This window comes from Sorex araneus, chromosome 6 (genome assembly GCF_027595985.1).
Source record: "Sorex araneus isolate mSorAra2 chromosome 6, mSorAra2.pri, whole genome shotgun sequence".
In the NCBI taxonomy this organism is placed as follows: domain Eukaryota; kingdom Metazoa; phylum Chordata; class Mammalia; order Eulipotyphla; family Soricidae; genus Sorex; species Sorex araneus.
The window spans coordinates 118,749,240-118,771,774 of NC_073307.1; the positions used below are offsets into that span (position 1 = coordinate 118,749,240).

At 42.9% G+C, this 22,535-nt stretch overlaps 1 protein-coding gene and 1 pseudogene across 2 annotated transcripts in view; one reads left to right on the forward strand and one right to left on the reverse strand.

Annotated features, from left to right (window-relative positions):
- Positions 1 to 22,535, forward strand: part of LOC129405543 (uncharacterized) — a 468,293-nt pseudogene that overhangs the window by 418,327 nt on the left and 27,431 nt on the right.
- The window catches only part of PIK3C2A (phosphatidylinositol-4-phosphate 3-kinase catalytic subunit type 2 alpha), a 113,186-nt gene that overhangs the window by 88,604 nt on the left and 2,047 nt on the right, over positions 1 to 22,535 (reverse strand). For both annotated transcript variants that reach the window (XM_055141271.1, XM_055141272.1), the window contains exon 2: positions 481 to 1,607. In XM_055141271.1, the coding sequence (XP_054997246.1) occupies positions 481 to 1,551 (1,071 nt within the window). In that variant the 5' untranslated portion in view covers positions 1,552 to 1,607. The remainder of the gene's footprint in view (positions 1 to 480; positions 1,608 to 22,535) is intronic.

The following is a 22,535-nucleotide window of genomic DNA, read 5'->3' on the forward strand; positions in this document are numbered from 1 at the left end:
TGCTATGGCTGACCCAGCATCCCACATGGTCCCCGGGATAAGGTCAGGAGTAATTCCTATATGCAGAGCCAGGAATAATCCCTGAGCACTGGCAGGTGTGGGCCAAAAACAAAACAAACAAAAACACAAACAGTGTACATGAGAATTTCTAAAATAAAATTCAAGACCAAAATTCCTATTTGCTCTGAAAATTTAAAGTGATTGGAAAAAAAAAAAAGACACGACAAAGATTATCCTCAATGTCTCTCAATAACAGCCAGAGCCTAGATCAGAGGATTTATTTACAATCCAAGAAAATATTAATACAAGCAATTTTCAACTAAACACATTGAATCCCTTGTCATATAATCTAAGACCCATAACACACAAGAGCAAAAACACAAGATTCAAAATTTTAAGGTCTTACTATATTATGCACATAAAAAAAAATTCTATTATGTTACTATATTTGAAAAGTTAGCAAAATAAACAACACTTTACCTGAGATATTTGGCCCTGGACTTTTGTAAGCTGGGTTGTTCGAATATTTAAAGATTGGCTTCTTGTTACAGTTGCTCCAGAAAGAGATTTTCCATTCACCTTTCTTTCATGATTACTATTTGCTAGTGATCTCTCCTCAAGAAGAACAGCGTCCCAGGGATCCTCTGCTAGCAAACCAGACACAATTTTCTCTTCTTCGTGTTCCAACACTTCCACATTGTCTACCTTTGGCTTACTGAGAGGATCCAAGTCTAACCAGTCAAACTTACTAATACCTTCAGACTTTGGAGACACCTGAAGATTGCTCATTGTCGCTTTTGAATTAATTTCCAAATCAGTCCTGGCTTTTCCATTTTTTAAAAATTCTGAGGTGCTAGCTATTTTGTCAAAGAGCTTCGCCATATCAGGACTGACCGCCGGGCGGTAGATAGGTAAGCTTGCTTGTGGGTGGAAAGGAGCGGCTGGTGTCAAAGGATATGAAAAGTACGGGGACTGTCCCGGGAGACTTAAATATAGAGGCTCTGTGGAAGGAAAAGCAGTGGGCATCCTGGGACTTAAGCCGTTCTGGAAGGCAGTCTGTTTGCTACTGTAAGCGGACTGATAAATAGAAGGCAAAGTGTACGCGGAAGGTCCAGACAATCCAGGTGGCCACTGTCCCCTCTGAAGAGCTGGTCTAAGATAGAGCTGTGCTGAAAAAGACGGGCTCAGAACAGGAGTGACTGGCAGTACAGGCGTCCTCCGAGTCTCGAAACTGTCATCCAGCAATAGTTTCTCCAGTTCCGCTTGGGTGAGCTTTTCTACATCAATATCGACTGCTCTCTTCTGGGTGTCTGACTCAGGAAACACCATGAGGTCATCCTGTTTGTTATAAACTTGTGCTTTTTGCTTGGTGCTACTTGACAGCGCAAAGCCCGTTGGATTATCAGCCACTTGTCTGTCCCTCTGCAGCTTGGCCAAAGCCTCCGCTTCCATCTGTAATGCTTCTTCTTTGTCCACCTCTTTCGCTCTTGTGTGTTCCAGATGTGAAGATGAACACTGCTTAAATCCACTATTGCTGGAAATTTGAGCCATGATCACTTAAAAGACCAAACTTTCTTTTAATCTTGTAACTTCCAAAATATAAAGACCTATTAAAAAAATGACAATTAGATTTTTAATAAATTTATTTTGTTTGCTACCTATCTCAGATGATTTAAGGTTGGTTTTTTTTTTGGGGGGGGCGGGGAGCAGACCCACCTGTACTCAAAGACTTACCCCTTGTTCTGTATTCAAGGACCACCCTTGGTGTACTCAGGGACCACAGGTGGTGCCAGGGATTGAACCTGGGCTGGCCACATGCAAGGAAAGCACCCTACACACTATCATCTCTCTGACCCTGACTTAGGATTTAAAGGCACTTTAAAGCATTAAATATGAGAAATATTTCAAGAAATGAACAGGCGAAATACAAAAGGAGTATTTTTTTTTTTTTGGTCACACTCAGCAGACTCAGGAATTACTCCTGGCGGTGCCTGGGGGACCATATGGGGTGCCGGGGATTGAACCCAGGGTGGCCGCGTGCAAGGCAAACACCCTACCCTCTGTGCTATCACTCCAGCCCCTAAAAAAGGAGTATTTAAAAAGTATCTTATTCACTTGTCAGTTAAAGGAGACCTTGAAACATGCATATTACCAGGAAAGTGAACATAATAAATGAAGTCAAGCAGCTTCTACTTCAGTTGTCACTAATATTACTATTAACTAGTGGTACTTGTGGCAGTTTTCAGTATTAAATGGCTGAACTATTCACAGCAAGCCAGAGCAAACACTTTGTATAGGGGGGACCCAGGTTCAATCCCCGGGAGCCCATATGATTCCCTGATACCTTCCTCCAGGAGTGACCCCCTTCAATCAGAGCCAAGAGTAGCCCCGGAACACCACTAGGTGTGGGCCCCTCCTGCCCCCCAGGTGAAGTAGTCCAGGTGTCTAGGCACTTGCTCCGATTCCCTGAGCACTGAGCCAGGAATAAGCTCTGAGCAGTACCAGTGTGTCCCTGCCCCCAACCCTGACGCCCCTGGTCGAAGAAAAAAATTCTAAACCTCAGGCCAGAGATGTGGCATACTGGTAGAACACAGCACATACTTCAAATACGTAAATACATGGGATTCATTATAGTATCACAAATGATAATTGTAAGAATACTGTCTTGCTATCAATGTATGAGGTACTTAAAGGAAGGTACTGATGCCTCCAATTTATACTGAAATACACTGGGGAAGGGGTGGGTCACACCCAGAGGAGCTCAGGTTACTCCTGACTCTGCACTCAGGAATTATTCCTGGTGATGCTCAGAGAACCATATAGGACTGCAGTGATTGCCCTACATATACTGAACTATCTCTCCAGTCCCTGAAATACATTTTTAAAAGTGTGAATTGATGGTAGAAGGTGAAATATATGAAAAAGCATGTATAGAAAAAATAGTAGTAGATTTTAGGTAGTTGGTATTTGGGTACTTTAAACGTTAAATTCCTAAAATTGGTCACTTGGGTTAGAATTTTCCCAATAAACTATTGGGGATCGGGAGAATGGGCACAAATTCTTCCCATACACCAGTTAGTCTCTTTTGAAATGAAAATCTATAGTTTCTTTTATTAAAAAGTTGGATTTAAAATGTAGGTTCTATTTTTCCACTCAATCTAAACTAACCTCGTGACTTGCTTTGACCAAAAAAATGTGAAAGAAGACTCTGGGAATTCCAAGCCTCGTTTTAATGAGGCTTTACTCTTTCTGCTTTTCCTTTGAGTGCAGCCAAATACTATGTGCAAAAGTTCACAGATTATGAATCTCAGGAATGAGATGCCCAACAACCAAAAATGCAAGTGAAGCCATAATCTTAAACTGTCTGTCCACAGGCCCAGATGCCCACTGCCACGTAAGGGACTCGAGGCTTTTATCAGCAAAAGCAGTAATCCAGCCTGAGTTCAAGCCAAACTGCTAATCCACCAAATTATTTTGAAATAGCAAGCTACAGAGCAAAAAGGATAACTGGTAAACCTTTCCTCCTTTTAGGAAAACAAGAATGATGTTGTCCTAAAACATGCTTTACAAAGAATTCCTGTATTCTAACCTCCAGGGCCACCATCACTTTCCTAAATTTGACCTTTCTCTTTGTAAGCAAAAAGGAAAGTTGCATTTAAGTTGCTTCTGCTTTGCTACCATAAAAATGTTCAATGTGCAGGCTGAGAGAGTACATCAGTAGGGAGTTTGCCCTTGACACAGCTGACCCGGATTTGATCCTTAGCCTTGCATATGGTCCCCTGAGCCCCGACAGGAGAGATTCCTGAGCACAGCTGGGTGTGGCTCAAAAAAGCCAGGAAAATAAAAGTTCAACTTTTCTTCATGAGGAAGGGGAAAAAAACCTTGTTTATTTTGGATTTCTTTTTTTTTTTTTTGTCCACACCCGGTGGACTTCAGGGCTTGCTCCTGGCAAAGATCCAGGGACTAGAAAGTCCTGGGACTCGAGCTGGGGCCTCCCGCAGCTACCCTCTGAGCCATCGCCCCAGCGAAAATCTTAGCATTTCCTTTCAGACTTTAGTAGTTTCTCTTTTTTCTTTTTCACTGCCAAGCATTTTAAATAGGTGACCTAGAAAGTCTTTCTTTATTCTGCCTTGGAAAAATTAAGCTTGTCCTTCAGGGCTCAATTCAAATACATCCTCCTATAATAAGCAACTATCAGAATTCATCTTTCAGCTCCACTAAATATTTTTATTTTTAAAAATACTTCCGTGTGTGTGTGTATGCTCAGCCTCCTTTCTTCTTATAGCAGAATCTACATTCACATTTTTTTTTTTTTTTGGTTTTTGGGTCACACCCGGCGATGCACAGGGGTTACTCCTGGCTCTGCACTCAGGAGTCACCCCTGGCAGTGCTCAGGGGACCATATGGGATGCTGGGAATTGAACCCGGGTCGGCCGCGTGCAAGGCAAACGCCCTACCCGCTGTGCTATTGCTCCAGCCCCTACATTCACATTTTTTAAAACTACTTTAAAAAAAAAAAAAACACTCCTTTTGATTTCACTGAGTTTGGACACGGCTGGACCATCCTTTCTCCCCATCTTCTCCATCCCAACTCCAAAGGACCCAGTTTGGCTAATGTGACCCAGCAGGAGGTGAATTAGTTACCCAGTCAAAACAGATAATAGGATGGCGAGGGGTGGGAGATGACAGCAGACAAAAGGAAGCCCCCAGACAGGATCTTTCTCTCTCTCAGCGGACTCACCTACGCCAAGAATGACTGCAGAATCAGGACACGCCCACATTAGGCAGAATCAGACAAGGCTCTCACACCCAGGCAATGACCAGGTACTGAGCACAGGAGTTTCACCCACGAGCACATGCTCATGGCCTGAATCTAAGGAAAAGGATGACAGTGAACCACCTGGGTACAGTACAAGCCACCCAGCATCGGGTCCAGAGCACAAGGACTGGCCAACTCACGTGTGGTCGTGGTCAGAGACTAAAGAAAACCCAAACATCAGGGAACTCCAAGAGAGGCCCAGGAACAAGGCTTCAGACTAGGAATGTGTGCACTGGATAGAGAGCAGCACAGGGACAAATGAACCAAGGGAGTCTGAAATCTGGAGAGTTTACCCTTGGTGTAACTAAGCCGATACGGTATCAGTCTGAAACATCTATAGCACTACCAGGGTTGGCCCCTATTTATTGATACTACCTAGGAATGAATCCAAACCAAAAGTAAAGATAAACAAAATGAGATAGACTAAAAAGCATTAAATATTTTTTATTCAATCCGTAACCAAAGTCAGTTATTTTAACTATATAAATCAATCAGCCCCCATTCAGGGCCGGACTGATAGTCCAGTGGGTGAAGGGCTAGCCTTGCACATGGCTGATCTGGGTTCAATCCCGGGCATCCCACATATGTTCCCCAGTCCCAGGAAGAAGTGATCCTGAGCACAGAGTCAGAAATAAGTCCTGAGTACTGCTAGGTGTGACCCAAAAATTAAAAAAAAAAATTAATAAAAATTAGCCCCCCCCATCTTTTTGCTTCTATTAGTAAAAATTGCTCTCTTTAAAAAAAAATTGCTCTCTTCCACTGTAAGTAAAAATACCTGATTACATCAGAATTTTTACTTTCTGTGCCTAATCAACAAACTAAAATTTGGCTTTTCAAATGCTGAGGACTAATTTACTCATTTTTTATTCCCTGCAACAGTAAAAAAGCACCTTGTTTAGTAAACACAAAAGTTAATTTAATAAACATGTATTTTTAACAAATAGCCTACTACACAGACCTTTAAGATATCACAGACAATAAAGATTTGGTATAAGATGAAAGATATGAGCTTAATTTAATTGCCTATTATCAAATAAGGACACTAGGATATAATTTTCACAAAATGAAAGGATTAAAACAAAATAACACTTTACAAAGAAAGATACCCAATTATACAGCCAATCAGTAATTTAAGTATTTACTTGGGGTGGAGTACAGGAGCTAAGGTGCATGCGTAGTATGCAGCCAATTCAAAGTCAGTCCTCCAAGTCATGCCAGAAGTGACCCCTGAGCACAGAAACAGGAGTGAGCCCTGAGCAACTCCACGTGTGACCCCTTCAGAAACAAATAAGAACAAAAAGGCTGTCCAAAAGTAACCCTGTGTTTTCAGTTATTTTTCTGGGACTCTTACAGTGGTATGCTTCATTAATTTTTTAAAATAAAATCTCCATTTGATGACAAACAGTTAGCAGGAAATAATTTTTTACATATTAACGTAGGAAAATTTGTACATACCAAGATGAAAATTTGAAAGCTAATGGTTCTTTAATTCAAGCTGGTAAAAACAATTACTAGTATCTGAATAATCACTGTATACCAAAAACATTAACATGTAACAACCCAGTGTCAACTGAAGTCTGTAAATACTTTTAAATTCTTCAAAAGCAAACAGTTAAACTATTTAGTTTTGAATATCATTTGCAAACCAAACCCAGAATTGATTTGAAAGCTCCTCGCCTTCTTCGGTGGTAGACATTCATTTACAATACAAATTTAAATGAAGAAAAAAATTAAGCAACCCAGTCCTGCTACCATCAAACTTCTTGGATCTTAAATTTCAAAATACCAGGGCCAGAGTGATAGTACAGCAAGTAGGGCATTTGCCTTGTACGTGGCCAACTCAGATTTGATTCCCAGGATCTCGTATGGTCCCCCAAGCCCCATCAGGAGTGACTCCCGGGTGCAGAGCCAGAAGTAACCCCTGATCATCGGCAGGTGTGACCCCAAAACAAAACAAAAAGCCCTAAGAAAATGGAGAAATAGCGATGAGCTCAAGAACTAATATTTTTCCTCTAAAATGAAGGAAAATTTCAAAGAAACAATAATTTGTGGTACTTCAGGTTTGATGGAACTGAAGATTTTGCCATTACTAAATAAAACTATAGACTGTGTAATCATATTTTGCTTTTAGCTTATTATTAGATGTGTTGATGCCTGTGTGAACCTCCAGTGGCTCACATGTGAATATGGTTAATTAACACGAATTGAAGCACCAGCAGTGTGTTAAGCAAAAAATATCGCTCCAAGCAATGTACTAATTTAATCCTCACAGTTTCTGCTAGTAGCTACTATTATTACCTCTAGTTTACAAATAAAGAAATTTAAGCATGCAAGTTACATGCTCTGCCCACAAGTTTTAGCTCACAAATAAATCAGGACTCAAACCTCAGCCAATGCAAATTCATTATGATACATTTTAGTGGCAACAGTTACTTGGAATCATTAAATGTCTAAACTCACTTTATCAAATGTTGATACCAACATTATTTCTCAATTCTAAGGTTATTTCTGAATTAATAAATGGTTATTTCCCCCTCCCCCCATTTTTTTTTGTTGTTGTTGTTGCTGTTGTTGTTGTTCTTTAGGCCACACCTGGCAATGCTCAAGGTTTACTCCTGGGCTCTGCACTCAGGAATTACTTCTGGCAGCGCTCTGGAGGACCATATGGGATGCCGGGGATTGAACTCGGGTCTGCTGCATGCAAGTCTAATGCCCTACCCATCGTACTATCACTCCGGCCCCCTTGCTTCTTTTCATTGTATGATGGATTAGTTGATATCGCTATTGAGTGACAGCACTGAGATTGGCAATCAGGTAGGGCCCACTTGGCAATAACTTTCAAGGAACCATAATAACCAAGAAATGTCTGGAGACGTAAAAAGCCGTGAAACGAGGCCAGAGGCACATGCCAGGCACTCAAGTCCAAGCTTCTGCATCACTCACATATGCCCCGTAAACCATCAGGCTTATTATTAGACCTCCTTGAGGTCCTGGCATCGGGGGACCGGAGATTGCCACAGGACTGGAGCACACGCATACAGGAGCCCCAGGTCAGTCCCCAGCACCACATAGTCCCCCAAACACAGGGGGCTATGGCCCCCAAAGCTAACCAAAATATTGCAATACCAAAAGAAAATACATAATTTTTATATTACCTTAGCATAAAGGAAATCACATTAGAGAACCTATGTACAGGTTGGGGAGACAGTTCAAAGGGCTAATCATGCCTGCATGTCTAAGGCCAAGGTTCACTCTCCAGCACTACACGAACCATAGGGCACCGCCAGGAGTGGCCCCAAAACAAAAAACAATTAAAAAAAAAGCTGTAAGAAAATATGCAAGTGCAAAATTTTTTTTAAATGAATAATAATAATGTTTGGAAAACAAGCACCATTAAATCTAGCACCATTAAACCTAGCACAGTAAATATTCCTAGGTATACACAATGCACCCACCGGGCACTGTTCTAGGTGCTGAAAATTTAAAAATTTTAACCTAATCCTTGAAAACATGAATGAGTTTAAGAGAAAGTTCAGAAGAATGAGCTAAGTACATGCTGGGAGGCCCAGGTTCAGCATCCTGCACCCTATGACTTCCCAGGTAGTGCCAGGAGCAATCTCTAAGCACCAAGTGCATCCCCAAAACAAAATGGATGAAAATTTAAAAAACATTTGATACTCATCATATCAGAGATGCTGATTTTTTACTAATACATAACAAAGAACTCATTTTTAAAATAATGCCCCAAACAGGGGGGGAGAGGGGCCTAGGGAGAGAGAACAGCAGGTAAGGTGCTTGCCTTGCACAGAGCCAACCCAATACGGTCGCTCAAGTCCCGCCACAAGTGACCTCTGAGCGGAGAGGCAGAAGGAGACCCTGAAAAGCATCAGGTGTGGCCCAACACCACAAGCAATCTCCAGCTGCACCTACCCAGAGCTCAGGAACAGCCAAATGGGAAACATGCTGGGGCAAAACCGGGGTAACCTTGTCAACTAGGGTAGAGGACCTGGAAGTCCCATGGCCTCTGCAGAGTGCAGCTTTCTGGCATCTCAGTGTTCACTAACCCAGAAATTCCCCAGACCCTAAAAGTTATCATTTAGGAATTTTTGTGGAAATGTAAATGACACAGGCATCATTTCCTTGGCTACTGGTGATTAACTCAATCTTCTAAACTCCCTCTTTATCTCCACTCCCAGGGAGTGGAAGCATCAACCCCCTCAGCATGCCCGATCTTTCTGGCAAACAGTCACCATCAAGAAGCTATCTAGAGAGTCTAGACACCAGACATTAGTATTGGGGGCTATGGGGGAGACTCATAATAACTCAAGAGATTCTAAGGGTTTTAGGAGTTGTGGGGGAGACTCATAATAACTCAAGAGATTCTAAGGGTTTTAGGAGTTGTGGGGGAGACTCATAATAACTCAAGAGATTCTAAGGGTTTTAGGAGTTACATGCAAGGAACCAGGGAGAAATAATTTATGTTTTTGTTTTTGTTTTGGTTTTGGTTTTTGGGTCATACCCAGCGATGCACAGGGTTTATTCCTGGCTCTGCACTCATGAATTACTCCTGGCGGTGCTCAGGGGACCATATGGGATGCTGGGATTAGAACCCGGGTCGGCCGCATGCAAGGCAAACGCCCTACCCGCTGTGCTATCACTCCAGCCCCCTATTTTTATGTTTTAAATTTCATCCTGGGCTGGAGAGATAGTACAATGGGTAGGGCACTTACTTGCCTTGCACGTGACTGACCTAATTCAATCTACTATACTCCATTTGGTCCCCCAAGCACCAGTAGGACTGATCCCTGAATGCAGAGCTAGAAGTAAGACTGAGCATTGCTGGTAGGGTCCAAAAACCAAAACAAACAAACAAAAATATTAAAACACTTTCATCACTGTTCATTACATGGAATTCCATATAGCAACACAAGTGAACAAACTAGAGACAGATGTCAAACATACACTGGGTATGTGGCTCAGCAGCAGAGCATTGGCCTTGGCCTTACAGATGGTGAGGGGCTGAGCTCAACTGCCAGCACCATTTTTAAAAATGAACAGGGAAGGACAGAGAGTAAAAGGGAATGTGCCTGCCAGAGAGGCAGGGGGGGGGGGAGGGAGACTGGGAACACTGGTGGTGGAGAATGGGTATTGGTGGAGGGATGGGTGCTTGAACATTGTTTGGCTGGAACGCAATCATGAAAGTCTGTAAGTCTGTAACTGTACCTCACGGTGATTCATTAAAATAAAAAATAAATTTTAAAAAATGAACAGGGTCCAGAGAGACAGTACAGAAGTGAAGGTATTTGCCCTGTAAACGACTAAACTGGGTTCAATCCATCCCTGGCACACGTATGGTTCCTGAGAACCACCCAAGCATGACCCCTGAGTCCAGAGACAGGAGTAAATCTTGAGTATATTAGGGCATGGCCCCAATCCACCTTTTTACAAAATATAAATGGCAAGCAAATAGTGAAACAGAAAAATATATTTTTAAGGCCTTTTCCTTGCATGCAGTAACCTTATTTAAATCCTACATATGGTCCCTCCTACCCCACAGGGCCAGGGGTCACACGGGAGCTAGGAATAGGCCCTAAGCACCAACTGTGCTTAATAAACAAGAAAGATAATACCAATATATACGCACCATGGGCTGACACCACATATGTCCAGCATCAGTGCCACCACTGACACCAGGATCACTACCACCACCATCACAACGGCAATGACAAAAGGGGGACAGTGATGAGGTGCATCCCTTGCATGTGTTAGGCCCCAGGTTCAATCCCTGATACTTCGAAACAAAACAAATAATACCCTAACTCCCTCTACCTCCCTCCCCGCCAGACTCTGGTAACAACAAAAGAAGTTAAGGAAATTAAATTTAATGTTTAAAAGAACACGCTTAATAGTAAGACAGGAAGAAGAGGGTAATCAAAAATTAGGATGGCATTACTCATGGAGGGAAGAGACATGATGAGAAATGCAGTGGGAATTCTGGAATAGAGCAACGTTCTAATACTCACCGAGTGATTGATTCTTTATATTTTTGTTTTGGAGCCCCACTAGGCTGTGCCCCAGGGGCATTTCTAGTTTTGACCCTTGGTTGTGCCCAGCAGAATCAGATGTGGTGCATGGGATAAAAACTGGAGTTTGCCCCTTCGCTCCTGAAATTTCTCTCCAGTCCCCAAGTCTTTATGATTATTTTTTAAATCATTGTACTAAGCACTTTCACATGTTTTATTTCACAACAAAAAAGAATCTGCTACCAACATATTTCACATCTATATAGCATATAGCAAATAAATAAATAAATAAATAAATAAATAAATAAATAAATAAATAAACAAACTATGTGAACTCTAGCAAGCTGTGTGAACACAAAAACGTTCTCAGGAACGAGATAGTACGGTGGGTACGCAGAGTCAGGGACAGTCACAGGTTGGGGTTACTCACGCAGAGGCAAGCTGCCTGAAGCCGCGGTCAGGGTCAGGGCTGCTCCAGGGATCCTGAGCACAGCCCAGCCATTGTTTCCCTTATCAGGCTCTCCCTACAGGGAGCCATCCATTTGCTTCCCCGGGCTGCTAACTAGAGTCCCTCCCTTCCCTTCCCACCGAGTTCCTAATCTCCAGCCCAGTTCTCCCAAAACCTTCTGTGCCCTTCTTTTAACTTCATGGGCATTTCAGAGGGAACATGGGGCTAACACAGAATAAATGCTCTGCCCTGCCTTTCTTCTGGGCACACACTGTCAGAGCACAAGTTGGGCTGTGTTGCTGGCGAGGATACATCTCCCTTCTTTGAGAGTACATGCTCGGTTCTTCCCAGGCTGAAATCCACAACGTGGTGAAAGCACTTGCCTTCCACACAACCCACCCTGTTTCCTAGGCACTACCAGAAGTGACCCCAGAGCAGAGCTACGAATAAGCCCTGAAATGTCAGGTGTGGCAAAACAAAACGAGCCAAAAAATTATAAAACCAGGGGCCAGAGCAACAGCATGGTGGGTAGGGCTTTGGCGCTGCACAAAGTTGACCTGTGTTCCATCCCCGGCATCCTCTATGGTCGCCTGAGCACCGCCAGGAGTAATTCCTGAGCGCAAGGGTCAGGAGTAACCCCTAAGCATTGCCGGGTATGACCCCCCCCCAAAAAACAGCCCAAAATAATAATAATAATAATCACTGTCACTGTCATCCTGTTGCTCATTGATTTGCTCGAATGAAAAATAAAATCTGGCTTCTCCCTTCTTAAAAAATGCTCACTACGTCATTTCTCTTTGTTTCTGCTGCTATAGCAGGGTTGTGGCGCTCACTGGGGATCCCAAACGTGGTGGCAGTGCACCGGAGAGCACACACCCTATTTCGGTGCCACAGATATCACTCAACAAGTGGGGCAGTGCAAGAGTCGAACTCAGTCATCAAGCGCATAGCAAAGCAGCAGGTGCCTGCTCTCTCCCGGAGCTAGTGCAGGGCCCTGGTTCTAAATCTCCACCGCGAGTCATCTAATAGTACTGCACAGGATAGGATCAATGTACGGAAATGTATTCACTGCATTTTAAAACACAAATAAACGCAGGGACACGGTGGAGAGGGGGTAGGCGTTGTCTTGAGCACTTTGATGGTGGCAAGGGAAGGTAACTGTGTACACTAAGACCAGAAATGTCAACACCAGAGCGATAGTACAGCTGGTGGGGACTCTGCCCCGCACGCAGCAGCCAACTGGGCATTGTCTGTCTTACATACCTTCAGTCCTGGCATCCCGCAGGTCCCCCAAGCACTGCCAGAGGTAGCCCCTGAGGACCACCAGATATGGCCCCCCAAACCAAAATAAATAAATAAATGTCAACACAACTGTAAACACATTACTTTAATCATAACTAATAACAAAATACAAATAAAATATTAAAAAATAAATACTTCTGCAAAATAGATGGATCATACATTCTCACCCCTCTAGTAAGCCCAGTAAATTTATTTTGCTTATTTGAATTCAACTAGAAATTATTTTCAGCGGGGGATGGGCCATACCTAGTTATGCTCAGGGTTCACTCCTGACAGTTCAGGGTACCATGTGCAGTGCTGGGGATCAAATCAGAGTTGGCCACATGCAAGGCAAATGCCTTAATCCCTGCATTATCTCTCCAATCCCCAAAATTGAAAAAAAAAAAAAAAAAAAAAACAGATGACACCCCACTGCAGTGTGGCTATATAGGGCTAAGCATCAACACAGGCCCGAAACATTCTAGGTATGTGCTCAACCACTTGAATTACATCCCTCACCTTAAATTAGAGAACATTAACTCAAACATTAACTCAATTAGAGTTTGTCAGGAAGATAACAGGAATTAGTTATGGATATATACAAAAAAATCATATAGTTGAGGGGGCTGGAGTGATAGCACAGCGGGTAGGGCGTTTGCCTTGCACGCGGCCGACCCGGGTTCGAATCCCAGCATCCCATATGGTCCCCTGAGCACCGCCAGGGGTGATTCCTGAGTGCATGAGCCAGGAGTGACCCCTGTGCATCGCCGGGTGTGACCCAAAAAAAAAAAAAGCAAAAAAAAAAAAAAAATCATATAGTTGAGAGAAAAGGGGGAAAGCTCAAAGGGTTTATCAGCATGTTTTCCATGCTGGAGGCCTGTGTTGGATCCAGCACTTCAGGGTATGCACCTCAAACATTTTAGCATAACTACAGAGTACAACCCCTGGTGAGGATGTGTGCAAGCACTGTTATTTGAAAAAATTAAATGTGTGCAACTCCGCAAACACCACAGCCAGCCACTATCCATCACCACAACAGCAACAAAGGGAAGAAGGAAAGGGTAAGCAATTACATGGAACCTTAGGCACGAGAGAAGTCTGTACCTACTCACCAACTCTTCCCCACTAGGGTTCACCAAAATGACAGGTAGCACAATGAAAGGTGGGGACAGAACAGAAAGATCCCCTGTGAAATATGTGGGCTTCCCAGAATAACAAGACAGCTAAACCAAAAAAGAGCTGAGTGGGTGAGCAGAGAAATCCATCTGAGAAATTCATCACTTACCAGTGACTGGGAACAGGGAATGATAACTAACAAAAAGCTCTCCCAAATCACTCCAGGCCTTCACTGGAGGTAAAACAACTGTCTGGCACAAGCTGGGGCAACAAGGCAGAGATCTCCTGAGACCAAGAAAATCAGGAAGCAGGAGTAAGGAACAAAGAGACTTCCCAGGAACCAAAATTAATAAATAATCAGCAGCTAGGCTGCAAAACAAATCTCTGGAATACAATCAGATCCCCAACCCCATTAAAGAGAAAGTCAGAATTCCACCCTGAAATATTTCAACTATTTGTGAACTGAATCAAATTTAAAACTGCACCAAAGTACAGTCTATCTCACTTACAAACCAGACTTTCAGGACAGAGCTTAAGCTCAGTGGCGGAGCACAAATTAAGCATGCATGCAAGAGGCTCCAGTTCAATTCTCAGCACCAACCACTCCCACAAAGAAAAAAGGAAGGAAGGAAAGGAGGGAGAGAGGGAGGGAGGGGAGAGAGGGAAAGAAAATTAAAAAAGAAGTCAGACTCTCAATTTAGTGGACTAACAAAATAAGGAATGGTTAGAGGATAAAAAATAAGTAAAGAAGAATTTCTTGCTCTTCCATTGTTTTATGCTACCTGGAACATAATCAAAGATTATAAAACAAAGTATCAAGAAAACAGAACCCATGGTCACAGAAACAGTCAAAATCAAAAGATACAGGGTCCCAGTAAGATGAGGGCTTAATCAGCATCTGAGTTCAATCTCCAGCGCCCTGCTGTCTAGGGTCCCAGACACCACGACAGAGTGTGCTTATCTCCAGTGCCCAGCCAGGCACTGCAAGCACTGCAACTAAAGTGTGTGGCCCCCTAGCGAGCACTCAAGGAGAGAGGTGGGGGAACAGCTCAAGATACCACAACTGAGGAAGTGCAAGCACTGAAGCCCTGTGGCCAAGAGTTTAAGCCACAGCAAACTCATATGCGAACACCAATGACCTCCAGCTAGCCTGACAAGCAAATGTGTAAGAACACCATCACCAAATGAGTGTGACTCCTGGTGAGCTTGTGTATAGGATCTTCCAGAAAATGTGTGTGACCCTTGGAGCCAGATAGACAGTATAGTGAGGAAGGTGCTTGCCTTGCACACAGCCGACCCGGGTTAGATCCCTGGCATCCCAAATGGTCCCTGCAGCACTTCGAGGAGTGATTACTAAATGCAAAGCCAGGAGTTACCCCAAGCATTGCCAGGTATGGCCAAATGTGACCCTCAGTCATCAAATAACAACAATGGGAATTTGGGGGGTGGAGTGGGGAGGCATCCGGTAATCTCAAGTAATCTCATAATATTCAATTGGCTATTTTCAGTTAGTCACTGTAAATCTCACTTACAAGATGGGTAGTCAGATACATACTGAAAACGGCTCAGGGGCTAAGATAGCAAATGCTTACAACTGGAACACAGGTCAAGTAACTTCCTCTTTGAGCCCTTACCTGGGCCTGGGTAGACAAGGAAAAGCAGCATTTGAATATGGCCAGAGAACAAAGGCAGACCCCGGGACCGGGACCGGAGCAACAGGCATCAGCACGGCAAGGAGAGGAGTTAACCAGTATAGCAGTAACAGAACCAGGGTTAAAAATAAAACAAAAGGGTCCAAAAGTTGGAATTATAAAACAGGAAGCTCATTTTTTGTTTGTTAGTTTTGGTTTGGGGCCACACCCGCAGTGCTCAGGGCTTCCTTTTGGCTCGGTGCTCAGGGATCACTCCTGGGAAAGCAGGGGGGCCACGTGCGGCACAGGGGTCTGAAGGGCCCCAGTATTACCTCTCCGGCCCTGAAACAGGAACTTCAAAATAATGATGAAAATAATAAGTGTTCTAGGGCCGGAAAGAGAGAGGACAGAAGGAAGGACACTTGCCTTTTATGTAGCTGACCTGGGTTCGATCCCAGCACCCCATGTGGTCACTGTAGAATACCAGGAGTCATCCCTGAGCACAGAGCCAGGAGAAAGCCCTGAGCACCTCTAGATGTGAATCACACCCCTCAAAAAAAAAAAAAAAAGAAAGAAAGAAAGAAAAGAAGAAGAAGAAGAAGAAAGAAATGTTCTAGCAAAACAGGCACAATGCATTTGGGGAGGATTTAACAGAATAATACATATTATGAAAGGAAATAAATGTCTCAAAAATGAACAATTAGGTGGACTTAAGAGCAGAAAAAAAAAATCAACAGAAAATGCCCACGCTAAAAAAGGAGAGAGAGACAGAGAGTAGAAAGAAATAAAACAGCACGCCTAAGTTCTAGGAAACAATTTCAATATAGCGCACTGAATATTGTATATGAACACACAATAGCATGTATGTAACTGGAGTCCCAGGAGACAACAGGGAACAAACGATTAAGTATTTGAAGAAACTGGCCTATAACTTTCTACAAATGAAGAAAGACATCACCAAACAAATTTAATAAGGTCAGTGAGGTCGAAATAGAATAGAAAATAGACTACAAAATGAATCTGCTGGGGCTACAGAATATTGTAAACTAAAGAACTATTCAAAGGAAAAGGCTTCAAAGTTCTTACCAACACGAGGGCCAGAGACTGTCCCAGGATGTACCCAAAGGGACATACTAATTGTTCTGAATTGACAGAAATTTAGAGGTTAGACATCCAAAATACAGAATATCTAAAAAAATGTCCATTTTTTAATCTCTCAAAAAGGAAATAAACCTCTGTGGGACCTTTCCTCTACAGACTAGCCAGTGGTCGTTTTTGATGTTTATGCAACAAATCCTGTAAGATTTTTTTTAATCATTAATTTTTATTCCTCAGTTTTTTAAATTGCAAATTACTTTGTTCTCTCTTTTCTCCTAAATGTATTATTCCTTTACAACAGACTATATAATCTCAGTGGAATGACCAGGTGATGAATTCCACTGTTCTGCGTATGGGACTCTCAGCACGTGTAATTAAGGTTTATTTCTTGCTAATCTCCCAGGTCGATCTTCCGATGAGTGGAAGAAGCTGGGGAGAGAAGTGGCAGAGCCCCTGGTAGGCATGCACAAGGTCCTGCACTTGATCTCTGGCACCACATGACCCCCAACCACCACCAGCCTATATCATCAGGCCAAGTTTCGCCAGGAATGCTCCCTGATGTGACACATATTCATCAAAGAGAGAGAGAGAGTGTGTGTGAAAGAGAGAGAGAGATGAGAGAGAATATTCCTCCCCAATTACTCAGACTCCATGGAGTTTTAGGTCAAACCAACCTATTATTGAGAGTCTTTCCTAAAGAAACATGGGAAGTTTCTAAAAGTCAGTTTGTAGAATTTAATCCTTCTCTTAAAATCTAGATACATTCAATGAGCAAAGTTGTATGAGAATCGAATTTCCTCAACTGCAACTTCCGGATTTTTAATAAAATAATTTTTCATAAAAGAATAAGTTAAATGATAAAACTTGTTAAAAATATAAATTCTTTACTCAAAAAAAAAGAGAGAGAATAAGAGGAATAGTTCAGTGGTTCAGAACATCTGCCTTGCAAGCATAAGGTGACAATTTCATTCCTTGGTACCATCACACCACATGTGATCCCGGTACCAGCTCTGATATCTTTACCTGGCAAATGTCTGTGATTCACAATGCTATAAGCAATCTAGCCACACCACACACAGGTATGCTTGGACACCACAACTGAAGGCATGCAACTTCCATGAAGCATCACTAAGATGTGCAAGCACCACGGCCAGGAAGTATGGCCTCCGGTGAGTACCTGTGGAACACCACGGCAACACCCAGCCAGCATTCCAGCCAGGATGTGCATCAGTGCTAACGAGCACAGGCCAGGGAGGTGATTCAGTGGTAAACTGCACGCCTTGCCTGCAGGAGACTTGGGCTTGCCCGCCAGCTTGGGCAAAATATAAGACAGAATAAGAGCGTGCGACCCCAGGTAAGTGCTAGTGCAAGCACAGGTAAAGGAGCGCAGCCCAACCCTTGGTGAACACGGAGGCTGAGTGTGTTGGAATGACAGGCTGATGCACATCAGCAGAGAACACAGCTAAATGTGGGAGCACCAGGTAGGCATGTGTACAACCCCAGGTTTCTCGGTAACAATGGAAACAAGAAAGCGAAAGGGGGGAGGACTTCAGAAATCATGAAATAATCCCAAATTTCCATCTATCAATGTAAATACTTTATCGGTAAAATTAATACGGGAGTAAGGGGCCACAGAGATAATGTGAAGGGGAGTGGACACTTCTGGCGGAGGGAGGGTATGATGCTGGAGCATTACATTCAAGAAACTATCCTTAACAGTACTGTAACTCACAATGGCTAAAATAAAACTTGGGGGTGCGGGGTGCCCACACTCAGCTGTGCTCAGGGCTCACTCCTGGATCTGTGTTCAGGGATCACTCGTAGCAGGGCTCAGGGACCATACGGGGTGCTGGAAACCAAACCCATGCAAGGCAGGGGCCCTATCTGCTGTCCTACTATTGCTCCCACCCCTAAAATTAAAAAAATAAAATAAAAACATTAAGAAATACTTTCTAGAAAAGGAAACCCTAAAATAGCCAACAAATAAGGCAATAAGAAACCAAAGGTATGTTTCATGTTTCAGGCAGAGACAGTCCTATGATCTGACTCTCATCATTCAGAGATCTCTCTTCTGGGAGTCAGTGATCGCACAGCAGACAGAATACAGCAGACAGGATACTTACAGGCATAAGGCCAACCCAGATTTGATCCCAACATCCCATATGGTCCCCTAGCATAGCAAGGGGAGATCCCTGAGCACTGAGCCAGGAATAAATCCTAAGCACTGCCAAGTGTGCTCCCCCCGCTTTAAAAAAAAAAAAAATCTATTCTGTGATAAAGAGACATAAGGGCCAGAGAGATAGTATAGGATTCCAGCTATCACAGATGATCCCCCAAGCACCACCAGGAGTGATCTCTGGATGCAAAAACAAGAGTAAGCCCTGAACACTGGGTGTGGCCCAAAAACAAAAGGAAAAGAAAAACATGGAATCAGGTAACTGAATCTAGAAAAGAACCAGTAATGACTTGAACTACAGTGGTTTCACTGTATCACTGCCATCCCATTGCTTATCAATTTGCTTGAGCAAGCACCAGTAATGTCTCCATTGTGAGACTTGTTGCTACTGTTTTTGGCATATCAAATATGTCACAGGTAGCTTGCCAGGCTCTGTGGTGTGGGTGAGATACTCTTGGTAGCTTGCTGGGCTCTCCAAGAGGGAAGGAGGAATCGAACCTGGGTCAGCCGCGTGCAAGGCAAACACACTACCCACTGGACTATTGCTTCATGATTAGCAATGGAAAAATTAAGTTCAGACAGCAAATGAGATGGGGTAAGATGGGAGAAGTGAGATAGAGACTAAAGTAATAATGTAGCAGTGGGGATACGATTTTTTTTAATAGTATAATCAGGGAGCAGATGAAATCTGGTCCATAACCTGACACATTAAGAGTAAATCATGGAAAAACCTAAGAGAAGAACCTTCTTTACAAATTTAAATATAGGGAAGGTAGGTTTGACTGCATATTCTTTCACCTCCACACTTTTCTGATAATTATGCTTTACTCAAGTACAATAAAAGGTCTAACTCTTCATTTCAACAAAATGCAATGGGTACACTATAGTCTAACAAGCACTAGTAGTTAAATCACCTTTATCCCTCAGGAGAATCATTCCACACAGAAAAAAATTCATACCCAAAGCATCAGTCAAAACAACTGTCTATCTGTAATGGTGCATCACTGTGAGAAGGGGACCAGCAGGAGTTTCCCCATTCAAAGATGTTCTGTTGACAAAGCAGTTTCAATCTAATTTAGAATCCTAATAGTGAAACTTTTGAAGATAGTTACTGAACTTTGGACCATTTTACTGTTCATTCATTTAACATGAATCATTGAGTAGACTTACATTACTCTAAGTGTGCATGACAAATAACAGTAAGCTTCTGTGCTAAATGTTATGGTACGTGCTTCTGTTTCCAACATGGCTTACTGTGGGAAGAAACGTAACTGAGAACCTCCAAAAAGTCAATAATAATGCGCCAGAGAGGAAGTACAGCAGGTAGGGTATTTGCTAGAAGTAAACCCTTAGAACAGCCAGGTATGGCCTGGCCCCTCACAGCTCCCTCCAAAAAAAGGGAAAAAAGGGAGGGGTTAGAGAGATATATCTGTTCAATAGGCTAAGTGTACGCTTTATATGCAGGAAGTCCAGGTTCCATTTCTGGAACCATAGTGACCCAAAGGAAGAGAGCCATGAGTAATCCCTGGGCACTTCCAGGTGTGACCCCTAAGTAAAAAAAAAAAAAAAAAAAATTAAAAGAGGGGTTTGGAGCCTGGCCTGAAGTCAACCCCAAAATAATCAAGATCCCAACCCTGGTTAAAGCCCTAACACCACCTGGTCCTCAAGATCCGAAGCACAGAGCCAAAGTTTGGCAAGTAATGCTTAAAGTAATGCCAAGTAATGCCACACATGCTTTGAAAGTAGGAGTTGTGGATCCCTGGCACCACATGTTATCCCCCCACACACTTTAACACCACTGGGCAATGCCCCAAACACTGCCTGGTGTGGTCCAAAAACAAAACAAAAAAGAACGTATTAAGATACTTGCACACAAATGCTCATGAAGTATTCACAATAGTAGAAAGGTGACAATAATTCAAGAGACCACTGACAGATAACACAAAATGTGATATACTGTATAGACAATGAAATATTATTCAGTGATAAAAAGGAACCTCTCGGAGGGCCCAGCAAGCTACTGAGAGTAACTCGCCCACATGGCAGAGCCTGGCAAGCTACCCGTGGTGTATTCGATAGGCCAAAAACAGTAACAACAAGTCTCACAATGGAGACGTTACCAGTGCCCGCTTGAGTAAATCGATGAGCAACGGGATGACAGTGATAGTGACAGTGATAAAAAGGAATTAACTACTGGTAGCTGCTATTTTATATGTACCCTGATTCCACTTACACCTTATATAAAATCCCTGCAACAGGCAATTTCATAGGGATATAAAGTACAGAGCAGATACCAGGACTGGGAAGACAGGAATGGGTTATTTCATCTTATTTCATCTGGACAGTTTTTGATGGAAAAACTGAAAACGGCAGTGAAGGTCACACCACATTACAACTACTATCTCTGAGATAAATATTCTTGAGGGGTTAAAATAATCAGTACTGGGCCTCAGTGGCAGTACAGCCAGAAGGGTGCCTCCCTTGCATGCGGCCAGCGTGGGTTTGATCCCCAGCACTCCATAAGGTCGCCCAAGACTGCTAAGAGTGATCCCCGAGCACAGAGATGGACATACACCCTGGACACCACCAGACATGGATCAAATAAACACTATGCTATATGTAATTTAAAATCACTTTTTATATTTAGATGCTTTGCATATAATATATATGACACTGTATTTTATCTTCAGCATTAAAGTCATAAGAAAGTCATCTTGACAAAAACTTTCCAACAACTTTTGATCTTCAAAAAAATATAAAAACATAAACTCTTAAAATCTCGATTTTGGGGCTGGAGCGACAGCACAGCGGGTAGGGTGTTTGCCTTGCAGGCAGCCGATCCGGGTTCAAATCCCAGCATCCCATATGGTTCCCTGAGTACCGCCAGGAGTAATTCCTTAGTGCAGAGCCAGGAGTAACCCATGTGCATCACCGGGGTATGACCCAAATTAGCAAAAAAAAAAAAAAATCTCGATTTTGACAGCTAGCAAACATAAAATATTTAACATATTATTTCTTTTTAATTAAAAAAATGGGCAGCCACCCCGGCGGTATTTAGGGGGCATTTCGAGCTCTGTAGTCAGGGTCCCTCCCAATGGTACTGGGAGGGCAGGGAAAGAATCAAATCTGGCCCACTGCATGCAAAATTTGTACTCAGCCAGTTGAGCTATCTCTCTGATCCTAACTACAAAGTTTTTTCCTTCTTCTATTGGTATTTCCTGAAGGTAAACTGCTGACAGCTGTTGTTTTGTTGTTGTTTTTTTAAAAACCTGTTTTAATTAGGATTTCTCACACTGCAAATTTTGTAACCAATTTTCTTAGCATTGCATATTTTCTCAAAGTCAATTTCTTTATTAAATGACCACTTATTTCACAAACGTTAACATTATTCTCATTTATAGTCAATCTGTGCCTGAGCCCTGTCCCGCCCCTCCCCGCTCTCCCCCTCAGCACCACCAGAACAGAGTTGGGAAGAAGTCCCCAAACATTGCCAGGTGTGCCCCAAAAAACTAAACAAAAACAAAAAACTCTAAGCTCTTAGAAAATTCAACACTTGTTTAACTATAAATTCCCTATTGAATATGCTTACTAAGGGGAAAAAAAAAGCTTTTACTAGATTCAAGAAAGATTACTAAACATGGGAACTGATGCCGCAATCTTCAATTAATTGAACTTTTTAAAACCAGTCATGTGGCCAAAGGGAAAACAATTCTTTTAGTATATGGCTGATCAAAGCTGAAGTGATAGCACAGTGGGCATTTGCCTTGCGCACAGCCCACCCGGGTTCCATTCCTCCGCCCCTCTCAGAGAGCCCAGCAAGCTACCGAGAGTATCCCGCCCACAGCGCAAAGTCTGGCAAGGTAAGGGCGGCATATTCGGTATGCCAAAAACAGTAACAAGTCTCACAAGGGAGCCATTACTGGTGCCCGCTCGAGCAAATAGA